This window comes from Phoxinus phoxinus, assembly GCF_949152265.1.
Source record: "Phoxinus phoxinus genome assembly, chromosome: 4".
Classification (NCBI taxonomy): Eukaryota; Metazoa; Chordata; class Actinopteri; order Cypriniformes; family Leuciscidae; genus Phoxinus; species Phoxinus phoxinus.
In genome coordinates, this window is record NC_136879.1 from 6,436,417 (window position 1) to 6,454,014 (window position 17,598).

General features: G+C 42.3%; 1 protein-coding gene across 1 annotated transcript in view; it reads left to right on the top strand.

The window, feature by feature from the left end:
* The window catches only part of mfrp (membrane frizzled-related protein), a 129,190-nt gene that overhangs the window by 92,744 nt on the left and 18,848 nt on the right, over nt 1–17,598 (top strand). The window contains exons 7-11 of the mRNA XM_079610964.1: nt 1,773–1,898; nt 1,995–2,071; nt 11,073–11,221; nt 12,181–12,311; nt 12,446–12,580. Of these exons, the coding sequence (XP_079467090.1) occupies nt 1,773–1,898; nt 1,995–2,071; nt 11,073–11,221; nt 12,181–12,311; nt 12,446–12,580 (618 nt within the window). The remainder of the gene's footprint in view (nt 1–1,772; nt 1,899–1,994; nt 2,072–11,072; nt 11,222–12,180; nt 12,312–12,445; nt 12,581–17,598) is intronic.

The following is a 17,598-nucleotide window of genomic DNA, read 5'->3' on the forward strand; positions in this document are numbered from 1 at the left end:
GGGAATTCCCTTGATAGGGAACAGTGATGTAATCATCCAGCTCAGTTCAGTTCTCATATAATGGTGTCAAAGTGGCCAGATCAATAATATTGTTGAATTTTAAATGTTCCAAACTAAGCAAGCCAAAAGTGACAAAAGGGACTATTGGCGGGAGGACCCGAATTTCTGCGTGTTCGCACCACAGGAACTAGGAACGATTTTAGTTCTAGGAACTTCTTTTGGAAGAACTAATTTAGCTCCTACTTCAGAGTAGGGTCTAAACTAGCACTATAGGAACTACCAGTGACGAACGCACGCAAATAAAAAAAAAAAGATTATAGCCTATATATTTACTCTACAAACTAACTCTACGAACATGAAAAAGAATGATAGATAGGCCTCTTAACCTTAACGCTAAGGAGGAAATCCAATGCAACTTTGAAGGGACCAAGCGAAACATAATTATCTATTTCTGCTCAGCTAGCAACACTGGCTATAAACTCAATTTTATTTGATCAAATAAAAGTCACAACAACAAGCGCGGCTTACGTCACATCATAGTTTCTACTGGTGGTGTGAATGCAACCAGGAAAACGTTCCTAAGGGAACCATTAGTTTTCAGGGAACCACCCTGTTGGCTAATTCCTAGAACTAAGTTCCTAGAACTATCTGGTGCGAAAGCCCCTAATGGCGACAGTGGCAAGGAACCAAAACTCCATCAGGTGATAGAATGGATAACAAAACCTTGGGAGAAACCAGGCTCAGTCAGGGGGCCAGTTCTCCTGGTTTCTCAAAAGTTTTTTTCTCCATTTTGACATTCATTTTAACGGCGCTGAGAACGGCAGAGGCTGAGCACATAGTGATCGCATTCTCCGTGTTCATTAGTTTACGATCTGTCTAACAGTCCTGTCTAATACGTTATTAGAAAGAACTGTTATACATAGAAAGTACACAGTATATGAAAAGGTATTAGGGTATGCCGTGTGGTTGTTGTCCAGTGTTGAAACAACTGTCCGATGAAACAACTGCAACAGTTCACACTTACAAATTATCAGATAGAGTAAAAGAGTAAAATAAGCCTATTTTCCGTACTGTCCAAGGGGATCGAGGGCTCTGAGCTCAGAATTTATCCTAAACACTGAGGGTGTATGTACTCCCCCATATCCCCGGCTGAACTGAGAGTGAGGAGTCGGGGTGGCGGGGGATGCAGAAAACTGTCAAGATAACTAGGTGAGTAGGCTGTGTATACAGTATATGTGCCACCTCTCGAGCTGATTAGATAGTGCTAGTTCATAAAACATAATTTGTCGCTTGAATTTTGCAATCTATCGAGATTCAGACATTTAAGAGGCTGACAATTAGCTTAACATATACTTGTTAAATTAGTGACACCTAGGCTATTTTTTAAAATCTTTATTTGAATATGGCAACATGATACATAGTTCTACAATATGTCTATGATTAAATCACTGACAGAGACCAATCAGCCAATCATAGTTAGTAAGTGTGTTGACATCATTCATAGGAACGAGGTCAACCCCGCCCTTATTCTTAGTTTAAGACTTAAGACTTCTCTATATTCCTTAGTAAAAGTTGGTCTCAGCAGCTTTGTGAATAGTTTTTAAGAGAAAACTCTTACCTAAGAACTTTTACTGCTATTTAGGAGAACTGTAAGATAAAATGTTTAGTGAATATGGCCCCTGATCACAAATGATAAAAAACGTGTCACATGGTGTGTTTTAAACAAAAAAAAAATGTTTATGTACTAAAGTTTACTTTCTGCATGTAATCAGAAAGCTGCTCCAGAGAAGAGTTTATGTGTGATGGTGGTCGTTGCTTACTACCTATTTCCATCTGTGACAGCCACCCAAACTGTCAGGACCACTCAGATGAACTCAGCTGTAGTCAGAAGCACAAGGGTTAGTGTAATAAAGTCATTACACAAAGTGTGATACTTCTAGTCTCTTATCTCACTTGAAAGTAAAAACCAAAATGGATGCAATCTTTATTCTTAGTATGTGGAGGGAAAATAACAGAAGAACATGGATCATTGTCCAGTCCAAACCATCCAAAGCCTTACCCACATCAACAGGTAAATGTTTTATTAACTGCTTCCACTGTAATTCAGTTCCTGAATCTGAATACTATATAGCAAAAACTTTGCAAACAAAAGTTTGCTCTTTAAACTGAACTTAGTACAATGAACAGTAAAACTCTATGCAAAATAATGGGTGTTTTTTCAGGAAGAGGATCACAAAGATCAGTAATATTCCCCTTAGAAGCATTAGATTGGTCAGTTTGACAGTCCAGCATTTTGCCAACATAATGCCCCCAGTGTTCTCATAACCGCATATCAACAGTGTATTACACAGGACCATCTTTGATGACAACACCAGGGGCCTCATTTATAACCGTTGCGTACGCACAAAACAGGCCCTGAAAGAGGCGTACGCCACTTCCGACGCATAAGTTGTGATTTATAAAAACAAACTTGACGGGAAAATGTGCGCACCTGCACGCAAACTCTGACCCATGCGTACGAACGTTTTGGAGACGGAGCAGTTTGGCGACACCGATGGTGAGCTGGAGTTAAATGTCTTTTTGGTCACTTTTAGACAGAAAATCTAAATAAAATTATACATACAGAAAGATAATACAAATATAATTTCACTCACCAATTCTATCACTTGAAGCAAATATCCACATCTTAAATGTCCGCGCCAGCGAGCGCGTTGGGCCGTTTAGTGAAACTGACGCATAATAACGGCAGACGAAGTAAAACTGTATATTATCTTCATTATGAGTCTTATATATATTTGTTGTGGATGCAATGATTTTGAACACTTTTCCTTTGGCATGCTGTGTTTCAATGTTTTAACTACAGAGATTGCATATCATGATAATAGCAGATTGTGCAAATATAATGCACAACAAAGTCTATCTGTTTCCATTAAAAATATAAATCAATTAAAAATACTATTTGGTCAGTGGAAAAGATTGAGAAAAACTTTCTCTGAAATGTATTTTACACTATTTGATTTATTTATTCAAAAACAAGGCAAGGATAGGCTACTAAATGATTTTTATTAATGTAATGTGACGACACATCCGTATTTCATATTTTCCTAATGTCTTGTACCGTTAAACATGTTATCACGTGGATGAATAATCATATGCAAATGATATGCAGATGAGGATATGCATAGTAAAACTAGGCGTTGTAAGCTCCATATATGGTTTTTTCGGGGAGGAGACGCATGTGCGCACAATCTTCCGCTGAGTGGGATTTATAAAGTGAATCATGCGCAGGTTCTGGCGTACGCACAGTTTTATAAGTCTGAATATTTTTTTGCGCACGCCAGTTTTGGCTTTCGGGCGCACGTACACTTTTAGTAAGGATCCTACGCACAGTTTTATAAATGAGGCCCCAGATGTTTACTTCTTTACTTCAAAAGCATTTCCAAGTGCCTCCCAATCAATTTGAACATCATTTTGCTCTGCTTTGCTCAACATTCTCAAAGCAAAAGCTAATGTTTTTTCTTGCCCGTCCGGGAGTATGCGAGAAATGACGGCATCAACGACATACGGTGATGCATCACAGATTACTCTGATTGGAAACTTTGAATTGTAAAGTGTCAAAACCTTTCGCCTTTTCAAACTCAGCCTCACACTCAGGAGACCATAACCGCTGCTTCCCTTTGCATTGAAGAGCTTTGAGGGGGAGCTAGCACAGATGCAAGATTGGGGATACATCTACTGTAATAGTTTATAAGACCTAGAAATTAACCTGAATGATGTACTTTGGTACAGGTACATCCACGATTGCCCTGACCTTATCTGGTGACTTATGAAGACCCTGTGCTTCTATGAAGTGCCCCAACTAAAGCAAATCCTTAAAAAAATCATACATTTCTCACTTCTCTAATTGGACACATAGACCAAACTCATTCAGATTGTAGATAACTGCAACTGCATTCCTGAGATGTTCCTGATATTCTGACACAGTCATTAATATATTGTCTGGATCACAATGAACGTTAAGAATGCCTTGTAAGACCTGATCCATTGCCCTTTGAAAGATTGTAGGAGCCAAAGCAATAAGAAATGGTTGTAACACAACAGCCTCTTTGACGTGGTAACAGTGAGACATTTACATACATTTTCTGCAATAGGCACCTGTAGTAGGTATGCATTTGAGAGATCCAGTTTGGTGAAGCATTGGCCTTCTTTCAGTGATGCAAATAAATCCTCAATTTGCGGAATCAGGGAAAGTTCAATTTATTATTAGGACTTAAAGGATTAGATCACTTTCAAATGAAAAAATCCTGATAATTTACTCACCCCCATGTCATCCAAGATGTCCATGTCTTTCTTTCTTCAGTAGAAAAGAAATGAAGGTTTTTGAGGAAAACATTCCAGGATTTTTCTCCATATAATGGACTTCAATGGTAACCAACGGTTTGAAGGTCCAAATGTCAGTCTCGATCATAGGTCTCAATGCAGCTTCAAAGGCTCTTCAAAGAAATAAGGGTCTTATCTAGCGAAGCGATCGGTCATTTTCTAAAAATAAATAAAAATGAAAATATTGTACCATCTCTGAGATACGCCACGCATTGTGCCATCACATTGGAAAGGTCACAGAGATGGTCAGTGATGGGAATAACTAACGGCATTACTTTTTCCAGTAACAAGTAATCTAATTGATTACTCTTAACATCTTAATAACGCCGTTACCGTTACTGCCAAAAAATGTGGCGCGTTTACTATAACTGATGAAGCTGGGTTTTTTTCATCAGACCAAGTGGATCTCTGAGCGAGAGGCAAATACTTTTTTTTACTGTTCTTCCTTGGTTAGTGGGCAGAGCACGAGACAAGCGCATAAATGCTGACGATTGGCTGAGGTAGAGTAAAATTTCATTGTAAGCCAATCAGAGGTAGAGTTGTGCGGGTGTTCGAAAGCATGCATAGTAATGGGCATTCGGCTCTTTTGACTCAGCTCACTGAAAAGAGCCGACTCTTTTGGCTCACAAACGGCTCTTTAAATGACTTTAAATGACTTTGACTATAATATTTCACTTTTTATTACATAATTATTAAATTTCTATAGGCTAAATTTGTAAAAATAGAGTCGACTCTTCAGATATGCGAGCCAGCTCCCGACGTTCACCTAAAAGAGCCGGCTCTTAGAGTCGGCTCATTCGCGAATCGCGAACGACCCATCAAAAGCTCATTCGCGAACGAGTCGATCCATCATCACTAACGTTCATTCGCGAACGGAGCGTCCCATCATCACTAACGCTCATGGATTGCGAACGACCCATCATAACGCATAGTCGGACAGGACAGGACACACAAGGAACAACACAAGCCAGTCAGTCAACGAGAGACAGGTATGGCGATGAGCCCAAATAATCCAAGTAGTTCCCCACAGCAACATATTTTTTTTTAGATGTGTGTACAATGTTTCATGTTTCTGTTAATAATGTATTGTATTAAGTGTCCATTTCATTATAATATTCATATTTATCATAAATAATTGAACATGCACATGTATTTTAAGTTCCGTTAAAGAGGGGTAGAGGTGGGGTCACATTTGAGCATTTAAAATTTTATTTTACTTGAAAGTAACGCAATAGTTACTTTCTTAAGTAACTAGTTACTTTTAAAATTTGTAACTGAGTAACTAATTTAGTTACTTTTTGGAAGAAGTAACTAGTAACTGTAACTAATTACTTTTTAAAAGTAACTTGCCCAACACTGGAGATGGTACAAAAAATATATATATCATTTTCATCAGATCATTTCGCTAGATAAGACCCTTATTTCTCAACTTATTTCTTGAATGTTTTCCTCAAAAACCTTCATTTCTTTTTGACTGAAGATAGAAAGACATGGACATCTTGGATGACATGGGGGTGAGTAAATTATCAGGAATTTTTCATTTGAAAATGAAATAATCCTTTAACTGTTACTCTCAAATCCTCATATCTCCATTCCTTTTAACAACTGGCATGATAGGCATAGCCCAGTCACTGTATGTCAAAAAGGAGATGATCCCCAGCTCCAGTAGTCTATTTATTTCAGCCTCTACCTTTGGCTTCAGTGCGTAGGAGACATTAGGTGCTTGACAGAATGATGACTGAAATGGTGGTTTTAGTTACACATTAGTTTTAATACCCTTAACTATCACCGTCCCGGTACCGGTATTCACTATATTACTATTAAATCCTAATCTAATCATGACAAACTATATATCGTTGGAAAGGTCTAAGACTGCTAAATAGATATTTTGCCACTGTTTTTTTTTTTTGTTACAATTATGTAGGAGCAAAAATAGATTTTTTTTATAGAATAGAAGAGTGCACCTCAAAAAACTACATTATAACAGGAGTTCTGGCCTTTGTCACAAAAAGTTGGCGCACACTTTGGTTTTCATGCAAAAAAAATTATAACAAAACATATAAACTTATATTTGTCCTTAAAAAATGATAAAATAATATTATCCTCTAAATAGTATAATATATATATTCAGCGTTAAAACGTGAGGAATTGATAGATTTTTTATTGCTGGCAAAGTTAAAGTCTAATGAAATACACTGACACCTTATTTTTGTCCTTTCAAAAGTGAGTGAATGCCCTGCTACATATATTAGCCTACAGTAATCTTAATTATATTTAAAACATATAAATGTACATGTATATTTATAATGTCATTATAAAATATATATTTGGTTATATACACACTATAAATGCATATATTTTAAAATAATTTTCCGGTTTAAAAAAAAACCCTGTTCTGTAAATAGCCGCTACGCGCCCCTGAACACCCATAATAAAGATGGACAGTGACATATAAATTTGCAGTTGCAACAGTACGCAGGGCTCTGTGGAGGTGGAGGACTTCTCTCCCCCTGAATCTCCAGACAAACGCATACCTCTGAAGGGATAGAAAAGTCCTCTGGACTTGGTACCGCATAACTCGCAACACACAACCTGCATTGGTGAACAAGGCCGAAGTCCACCATTCTCCAGTATCCAAAGATGCTTGCTACACACACATAGTTTAGATGTGTCCCTGGTTGATGGCCAACCAACCGCCCGCAGTCAGAGTCTAGCCCTGGCAGCATCGCGGGGAAAGATATGCAACACACTTGAACTTTTGCAGCACCAAAACAAACACTTGTGTCCCATGATTGCCTCTCTCGTCTACTACGCGATATCACAGTTTGACATGTCTGCCTGTCATTGGAAAGATCCACGTTGTGTCATGAATAATTAAGAGACAGTGTCTTCTCATAGGATAAGAATACTCAGTCTCATCAATAATTATGAGACACCGATGAGTCATCAAAGTACTACAGTGCTCTGCCACCTCACAGCCTGTGACATGGACACGATGAAGATTTTAAACCCGGAAGACAAAAATAGCGGAAAATTTTTTAAAATTTGGTTTAGGGTTTCATGACCCTTTCAATTCAATAGTCACCCGGTGACTATTTTTGGTATTACACCTAAACAAGAGCTCATGGGAACTTCAATTTTTGTGATATCAGCTTAAAATTTGGAACACAACTTGGTTAGATATATGGCTTTGATTTTAAATACATTTTAGAGTAAAATATTTTGTAAAATACATATTGTATAAAAAATATGAAGTACAGTATATTTTATTTACTGTAAGTTTAAACTTCCATAACTTTTTCATACTTTCATTTTTGGAAGTGCTTTCACTTCATAAATAATTTTCTTTAAAACAAGACCAAACTTAGGTCTATATTCAAAAGCATTCTTGAATTACAACCATTTAAGTTTGAATAGTGCATTTTAACGTCCATTCTCAAAAAGGAGGGTGACAGTTAAGACCAGTTCAGCTGAATTTTCTTGAGCCACTCTCTGTTGATCAGTGGTGGAGTAACTCCTTTTACAAACCCAATTCCGAAAAAGTTGGGACAGTATGGAAAAGACAAAAAAAAGGATGAGTCATGTAAATTAAATTCACCCAGTACTATATTGAAAACACAATATTAACACATTATTTGATGTTTTACTTTGTGAATTGAATTTATTTTTGAAAATATACACTCATTTCAAATCTGATGACTGCAACACACTTAAAAAAAAATGGGACGGTCGAGTTTTTACCACTGTGTAACATCACCTTTTATTTTAATAACACTTAAGCGTTTGGGCACTGAAGACAGTTGGTTAAGTTTAGCAAGCAGAATTTTCCCCCATTCATCCATTATACATTTCTTCAGCTGCGCAACTGTACGGGGCTTCATTTCCTTATTTTGCGCTTCATAATGCACCACACATTCACAAACTGAGACGGGTCAGGACCTCAGACAGGCCATGCTAGCACCCGCACTCTCTGCTTATGCAACCATGCGCTTGTAATGTGGGCAGAATGTGGTTTGGCATTGTCCTGCTGGAAAATGCAGCGATGTCCCTGGAAAAGACACCATCTGGATGGCAGCATATGTTGCTCCAAAATGTGTACATATCTTTCAGCATTAATGGTGCCCTCACAGATGTGCAAGTTATCCATGCCATGAGAACTGACACACCCCCATACCATGACAGATGCTGGCTTTTGGACCTGATGCTGATAACAGCTTGGATGGTCCTTTTCCTCTTTAGCCCGGAGAACACGACGACTGTTTTGTCCAAAAACTATTTGAAATGTTGACTCGGACCACAAAACACGATTCCACTGTGCTACTGTCCATCTCAGATGAAACCGAGCCCAGAGAAGTCGGCGGCGCTTCTGGACAGTGTTGATGTATGGCTTCTGCTTTGCATAGTAAAGCCTTAACTTGCATCTGTGATGCAGCGGCGAATGGTGTTGGCTGACAAAGGTTTACCAAAGTATTCCCAAGCCCATGTCAGGATATCCATTACAGACTCATGACAGTTTTTAAGACAGTGACGTCTGAGGGATCGGAGATCACGCGCATTCAGAAGTGTTTTTTTGCTCTTGCCCTTTACGCACCAAGATTTTACCGGTTTCTTTCCTTAAATACTGTGCACTGTAGAAGGTGGAATGCCCTACCGATTTGTCTTTGAGGAATGTTGTTCTCAAAGTGTTTGATTATTTGCTGACGCATCTGTTGGCAGATTGGCGAGCCTCGACCCATCCTTGCTCTTGATGGACTAGGCCTTTTTTAAAGGCTTCTCATATACTATGATTACATGATTGCCTGTTTCACATCAACTTCTTATTTCAACTTGTCACATCGCTATTGGTCTTAATTGCCCCTGTCCCAACTTTTTGAGTGTGTTGCAGTCATCAGATTTTAAATGAGTGTATATTTTCAAAATTAAATTAAATTCACAATGTAAAACATCAAATAATGTGATGATAATATGTTTTCAATATAGTAAAGGGTGAATTGAATACAGGAGTGCAAATCAACCCACGGAAAAAAAAAAAAGTACCCACAGCACAGGGTGGTTTCACTACAGGTGTTCAGGCTGCAGGATTGCCGAATGACTAAAGAAACGTTATCAGCATGGTGTAAAATGTACATTTCTAGTCTATAACCACACCACTGCTACTTATACTAATTACGGAAATCAGCGCAGTCAGAATAGCAAAATATATGTGAGTGTATTGCTAGTTTGTGACTATTGTACTGCAATCGGTAGCACTTCAATGATAATACTGAATCAAAACTAGTTAGTACATGTCAGAAGTTCTAGTTTTAACTATCTGAAATCTCTGCTCATAATAGAAGCGCCATCTCATGAAATGAAAATATCTCAACTTTTCAGAATGCTGCAAGCGCACCGCAGGTTATGCGACAAAAACCAATCGATTAGCTTCGGCCTTTCCGTAACAGCATCGAAAGCTCGGCCGAACAGCTGATCACAGCTGTACAGGGCGGGTTTTTATTTCTCATCTCCATAAATATATCTAGTTGTAAAGCTAATGCAAGGGCTAGAAATCTATTTATCATTTGCTGATACTTCCTCATCATCATGGAGAGTGCATAGCAACGACAGACGACACAGGAGAGTAAGCGCTTGTGGAAAGGAGAAAGCAGCGTTTTAGACGCGATATGTGAACGCCCCCTAAAGTGAGATATAAATGAGTCTCCTGTCATTCTAAAATTCTCCTTTCACTCTGTGTCTGTGAAGTGGAGCAGGACAACGTCCCACCAGTCGCTATTGGACACACTTGAAAAATGTGGTCTTTTTTGTACAGTTGTGGCATTGCTGATCTTTGTAATAGAAATCTTTCTTATTAGGGCCCAAGCCGTGAAAGGGCGCAGAGCCCTATTGTTCTTCTAAGGATTATTTGTTCTTCTTCTTCTTCTTCTTTATTATTATTTTTTTTTCAAGGTTTTTGCCACTTTTGGGGCCCTTAACGTGCTCAAAAACTCTTGAAACTTTACACACGGGTCAGAACCCATTAGGGCCGCGCTGAAGCTGGGACCCGGGCGTAGCAGGGGGGCAGCGCCCCCTGGAATGGGATTCGAAAACATGTCCATATATCAAGCAAGCTTATTATTGCTAGAAAAGCACTCTTACATTGCTTCTCTGTTGCCTTTTGACTGAAAATGACAACCAAAAGTCAAACAATGTGGTATCGTATCAGTATTTTATTTTCTGAGTTGTGTATTCTGAGTTGTGTTGCAGTAAAAAGCCAAAGACTATAGAGATAAGCGCCAGTAGCTCACCGAGTGCAACCATTTGACGTCATCGATGCAGAATGTACTGTGTGTACATAACAAATGGCGCCCAGCATAGTCCAAAAACGGATGTCGATTTTTTTAAATAACATACATTTTGATGGGTTTTCTACTACATATTTAAATAAGAGACATAATTTACGTTATATTAAGCTATACATGTCTTCATACCGGGGGATCCCTTCATTTTCAATGAAAATGGGAAACATCTTGGCATAAGTATTACATATGGAGCTGTTGACCAGTCCTGCCAACCTGGCTGTGCACTGATCAATTAATGTATTGGTTCAGTGGGTCAACTATTAAGTAACTATTATTTGTTTCTGTTGCATGACTGTTTCTTTTATATTATTTATTTAAGTTATCTCTACTACTTAATGTTTGACTGCTCTCTTATAGTTGTGTACATGGCAAATATCTGTGGAAGATGGACAAGTTGTTAGACTAAGCTTTCAGAATTTCAGTCTGGAAACGCAGGATGTCTGTGAGTTTGACTATGTGGAGGTTTACGACAGTACAGACACAGTTCCAAACACTGTGCTGGGGAGGTAAGAATACTTTACTACTTTTTCTGCTTTTTTTTCTACATTTCAAAACTGTTTTCTAAAATGCATCACTACATAGTCTAACATATTTGAATTGAATTTTTATAAACTAAATTATGTGCATTATCTTGAAGCTGACTTTGTGTTATAGAGCAGATAAATGACATTTCTTCAGGGAGTGTTGTATTTGATGAACTGGTGCAATTATACAGTTGTTAAACGCTGTCAGGAGACAATATTAGCTATGGTCCCCCATGTACCTCTATACAAGTTTACCCTGCCACACTCCAAACCCAGAATTGGGTTATTCTAAAGTGAAAAACATGATAACACTCTAGTAATGACTGAAATCATTGTACGCTTTTGAGGTTTTTGTAAGGTTTTGGATAGTAATGGCTTCTGGTGGATTTGGAAACACCTGACCATTACTAGTGGGTTACCATGATTTTCACTTTAGAATATTGTTCCAGATAATTAGTAATTCATTCTAAAGGATTTGGTCATATTTTAGTCATTACTAGTGGGTTACCATGACATTTACTTTCGAAATAATTATATATTATGCAATATTCACATCAATTATGAACCTGTATAGTTTATAGTAGTTCTCTGGGAGGTATGAAAAACTGATAAGCTAATAGTGAATTACCTCATCCGACTGAGTGATATTACTTACTAATGTTTAAATCAGTTCTTGTTAGTTAATAGTAGCTAATAGTAGAATGTTAATAGTGCGTTACTCATTTGTATGTAGTTATTCATTAATGATGGACCTATTCTAAAGTTTTACCCTGTTGTACATAAACTCCCATTCCTCAACACACACAGGTCTTACTTACACTTAACACAGAGGCAAAGACGTATTTCTGACTTTCTAATCCTAACCATCACACAGTCCTTTCTGCATTTATATAATGAATTCTTCACTTCAAAATATTATGCACCACTATCACTCCATGCAGGTATTGTGGTACAGCGCTGCCTCCCGATCTTACCTCTTCTGGACCTGTGATGACTGTTGTGTTTGTGGCAGATGGCGGTGTTGCTGACAGTGGTTTTTATGCATCATTTAAGGCTATATCTCTTTCAGAAAGTGAGTACCACATGACTCCACAGCTTTTGTCAATATTAAATGTTGTCAACATTTTGTGAACCTCTATGTTTGTAAATCTTTGTAAAGCTTGTCAGATTGTAAAGCTGTACTGCATCGTGTCTTTCTGCTTTAAGGAACATGCAGTCCAACACAGTTTGCCTGTGGCACCGGGGAGTGTCTTCACCAGGATTGGCTGTGTGATGGATGGAAGGACTGCGCAGATGGTGCAGATGAGCATGACTGCATTAACTCTACCTACCCTCCTTTCAGTGAGAAATTATATTTTTATATATTTAAATATATGTAATTTAGAGATGCACCGGTTGATCGGCTAGTGGAATTGGACGAATTTGGACAAGCTGGTCAGTCTGACCTATGCCGATTTTATGCCGGTCAAATGCATTCGGGCGCCGCATGATTAACATCGCGCAACATCAGCATCACACGTGCACACTGTCACGACTGGTAGGAAGGATGGCGGAGATGAAAGTAGAATTAACACTTTCTTTAATGAAGTAAACTCAGGATACACAGGAACAGGTGAGACAGCATGTAAAACACAAACAATACCGGACCCTGAACTGATAACAGACAGGAACTTAAATACACTGTGACGATGAACACAAATGACAGGCAGCTGTGAGGAAGTGATCAGTGTCCATGGTAACAGATTGGTGGCGGGAAACAGACAAGGAAACACAGGTGATGAATGAAAACAACTGAAAGTCAAGGAACTGGACATAATGGTGACATTACTCCCCCCTCCGGCAAGGCGCGTCCTCGCGCCGTAACGGAACAACGGATGGAGGACCGGAGGGGGTTCTGGGTGGTGCAGATGGTGGTGAGAGACAGGGAAGAGCCTTGAGCAGGGGCGTGATGGAAGGTGCCCAGGCCACAGCCAGAGTGGTACCCCACGGCGGCGTTGACGAAGGGAGGAGCCATGGAGGAATATTGATGAGGGGCGCAATGGGGCTGACCGGAGACGACGATGGCGAGGATGGAGCCCATCGCGAAGCCGATGAGCTGAGGTAGTGGAGAGATGGTGACGACCTCCCGAGAGTGAGGTGGGGATCCGGAGGTCTGAGGGCGAGTTGGAGAGACCGAGGGTGGAGGTGGAGCCTGAGGTAGGGCGGAGCAAGCCGTAGCAGAAGGGGTGGAGGACCAGAGTGTAGTGGACGGTCCGCAAGTCCGTAGCGGAGGTGAAGCGATGTCTAACCTCGGTGGAGCCGACGTGCCAAGGGAGACCGGCGAGACCGAACGGCCGATGGTCCAGTCCGAGGTCGAGGGTGGAAGGAGCACAGGTTCGGGAGCCAGGGCAACAGGTTGAGGCAGAGCGTAGCATACCGAGGTTGTAGGCGGAGTCTCGGGCTCCTCTTGCTCAGGAGAAGATGGCTCCCGACAGGTCCGAGGTGGTACCCTGCTACTGAGTGGCAGAAGTGGTACCGAGGGACTGAAGGGTGACAGCGATGACTGGGTGGTACAGATGGCTGGAGACTGGGAAAGAGACTGAAATCCAATGCAGAAACCTAAAAAAAATATCTTGGAGAGGTGGTGGGAGAGGGCTGTACGGCCATGAAGTAAAGTACAGGCTCGTGAAGTACAGGCACTGGACTGGACGGGACCAGCGGTGAAGGCTCTGGGCTGGACGGTACCAGCGGTGAAGGCTCTGGGCTGGACGGGACCAGCGGTGAAGGCTCTGGGCTGGACGGGACCAGCGGTGAAGGATGACTGACAGGTTCAGGATTGACAGGTTTGGGCAACAAAACAGGGGACAGACAAATCTCCTCTCCAAACACAAAATCAAAAGGGTTTCTTGCCAGAGACGCACTCTCAGTAGCAGGGGGGTGGGCGGGGCTCACTTCCGAACCCTCGAAGTCCACCAGTACTCCCTCGGCAATGGATGGCTCTGCCGGCACACACACCTGGCCAGGCGCGCGCTGCTTGGGCTCCGTGGCTCATTCATCGCCGCAATCTCCGTCACGCTGCCTGTGGTGCCTCTGGCTGGGCACTGGATGGGAAGTGGGGCTGGCGGTATCCTCGACGGTGAACGCAGATCCGCAGGACGCCAGCACCCACTCCATATATGATAAGAATCTCCCTCGAGGAACCTCCCCGGACAACTGTGCACATGTGGCAGCGTTGAGTCCGACTTTCAGGAATGTGCACAGGCAGTCGTCCGGGAAGGTGGTCTGATCGGCGAGATCCAAGAATTCTTCCAAGTGTTCCTCAAGGGAGCGTTCTCCCTGCTCAAGGAACATGAGTCTTACCGCTGGGAAGTCCATGGTGCAAGCAGGGGTGAAAACGGAACAAAAACACAACACGAAAACGAATAAAAAGAAGAAAATATACAAACGCGTTCTTTTGTTTAGGGTGTGGTATTCGGTCATGACTGGTAGGAAGGATGGCGGAGATGAAAATAGAATTAACACTTTTAGTCCATGAGCCAGGGCCCCAAATTTGGTCCATCGGTATCATCTGGGGGGACAAAGTCTCATAGTGATTTTTGGCAAGGTATACACCCCTAGTACTAGAAAAATCACGATAGCAGTGCAGGGGTGGTAGCGAAATCACTTTTTTCAGCTCATGAAGTTACTAACCCCCTAAGATAAATTCTGTTTTTGAAATCTGGTGTATATCTGGTTTAGGCTCATGCTAGGGATGTTGTCAATATTCTATAATATGGTGCTTGGTATCGTTGGAAAGGGGACCTTTTAGGCTTTCATTTAAGCCCAGGACTGAATCTGTCTGACAAACACAGAGGTCACATGACTTCTTTAAACCAGAAATGACACACATTTTTTCACAATTTCCACCTAAACTGTATGCTTTCTTTTATCCCTGTGGCATGAAAGAACACCACGGACACAAAACTCAACAATTTCAATACTCAAGGCACTCTGATGACTCAGAAAATGTATAATATACCCATACTTTTTATTTATGAGAGCCTTAAATTATACTTGTGCAGCCAGCACAAGTCTTCAAAATAGAATAGAGCCAATAGAATGGACAAATAGAATACCCTATTAGTACAGGGCCAAATGGCCTATTTATTCATGTACAGTTGACCACCCCCAACTTGGCCCTGTTTGGTCTCAGGGGCCAAAAAACTAAATTTTTGGGAAAAGCTTTTGACGGAATGATGTAATTGTGAACATTAAGGTACTGCAGCTACATAAATGGTCATATAACCCTAACATTTTGCATGGTGTATGCCGGTACATTGGGAAAACTAGCAGAAAAAGATTCTGGGGATTGCTGCCTTTTTGCGAGATAAAAAAATAAAGATAAAAAAAATATCTGTCCACCTGACAAATTGTCATCAAAAGTTATCATTTTCAAGCATTTTATTATACATATCACTGCCTCAAATGTACATGGGGGGACACTGAGACGTTCTTAGGCCAGCCAGGAGACATAGTCCCTCCAGCATGTCCTAGGACTTCCCCGGGGTCTACTCCCTGTGGGACGCGCCCAGCACACCTTCCCGGTTAAGGAATCCAGGAGGCATTCGGAACAGATGCCCAAGCCACCTCAGCTGGCCCCTCTCAATGTGGAGGAGCAGTAGCTCTACTCTGAGCTCCTCCCGAGTGACCGAGCTCCTCACCCTATCTCTAAGGGATCGCCCGGCCACCCTGCGGAGAAAGCTCATTTTGGCCGCCTGTATCCGAGATCTTGTCCTTTCGGTCATGACCCACAGCTCATGACCATAGGTGAGAGTAGGAACGTAGATTAACCGGTAAATCGAGAGCTTTGCCTTGCAGCTCAGCTCCTTCACCACGACAGACCGGTACATCGACCGCATTACTGCAGAAGCTGCACTGATCCATCTGTCAATATCCCGTTCCACCCTTCCCTCACTCGTGAACAAGACACCAAGATACTTGAACTCGTCCACTTGAGGCAGGAACTCTCCACCAACCTGAAGTGGGCAAGCCACCTTTTTCCGACTGAGGACCATGGCCTCGGATTTGGAGGTGCTGATTCTCATCCCAGCCGCTTCACACTCGGCTGCAAACCGTCCCAGTGCATGCTGAAGTTCCTGGTCTGAAGGGGCCAACACGACAACATCATCCGCAAAGAGCAGAGACGAAATCGTGTTGTTCCCAAACCCGACACCCTCCGGCCCCTGGCTGCGCCTAGAAATTCTGTCCATAAAAATTATGAACAGAACCGGCGACAAAGTCCAACATGCACCGGGAACAAGTCTGACTTTCTGCTGGCAATGCGAACCAAGCTCCTGCCCCAGTCGTACAGGGACCGGACAGCCCTTAGCAGAGGGCCCCGGACCCCATACTCCCAGAGCACCCTCCACAGGACGCGGTGATGGACACAGTCGTTGGAACACACCCTCCGGTCCCCCTTCTTAAAAAGGACCACCACCCCGGTCTCTCAGCCCAAAGTTACTGTCCCGGACTGCCACGTGATATTGCAGAGCCAATTGTCAGCCAAGACAGCCCCACAATATCCAGAGACTTGATGTACTCAGGGCGGATCTCATCTGCCACCGAGGAGCTTCTTGACTACCTCGGTGACTTCAGCTTGTCCACCTCCAAGCCCTCAGCCTCTGCTTCCTTAATGGAAGACGTGTCGGTGGGATCCTCAAAGTATTCCTTCCACCATCCGACGACATCCCCAGTTGAGGTCAACAGCTGCCCACCTCCACTGTAAACAGTGTTGGTAGGGCACTGCTTCCCTCTCCTGAGGCGCCGGACGGTTTGCCAGAATCTCTTCGAGGCCAACCGGTAGTCCTTCTCCATGGCCTCACCGAACTCCTCCCATGCCCGATTTTATGCCTCCAAAACCACCCGGGCTGCAGTCCGCTTGGCCTGCCGGTACCTGTCAGCTGCCTTAGGTCTCCCACAACTAGCACAGAAGTCCAATAACAGAACACTGCTCGGGTTCAGATCAGGGGAGCCATTCCTCCCAATCACCCCCCTCCAGGTGTCACTGTCACCCATGTGGGTGTTGAAGTCCCCCAGTAGAACGACGGAGTCCTCAGTCGAAGCACTTTCCAGCACCCCTCCCAGAGACCCCAAGAAGGCCGGGTACTCTGCACTGCCGTTCGGCCCATAGGCACAAACGAAAGTGAGAGACCTATCCCCGACCCGAAGGCGCAGGGAAGCGACCCTCTCGTTCACCAGGGGGAACTCCAACACATGGCGGCTGAGCTAGGGGGCTGTAAGCAAACCCACACCAGCCCGCCGCCGCCTCTCACCATGGGCAACTCCAAAGTGGTAAAGAGTCCATGATCTCTTAAGGGGTGTGGTTCCAGAGCCCAAGCCGT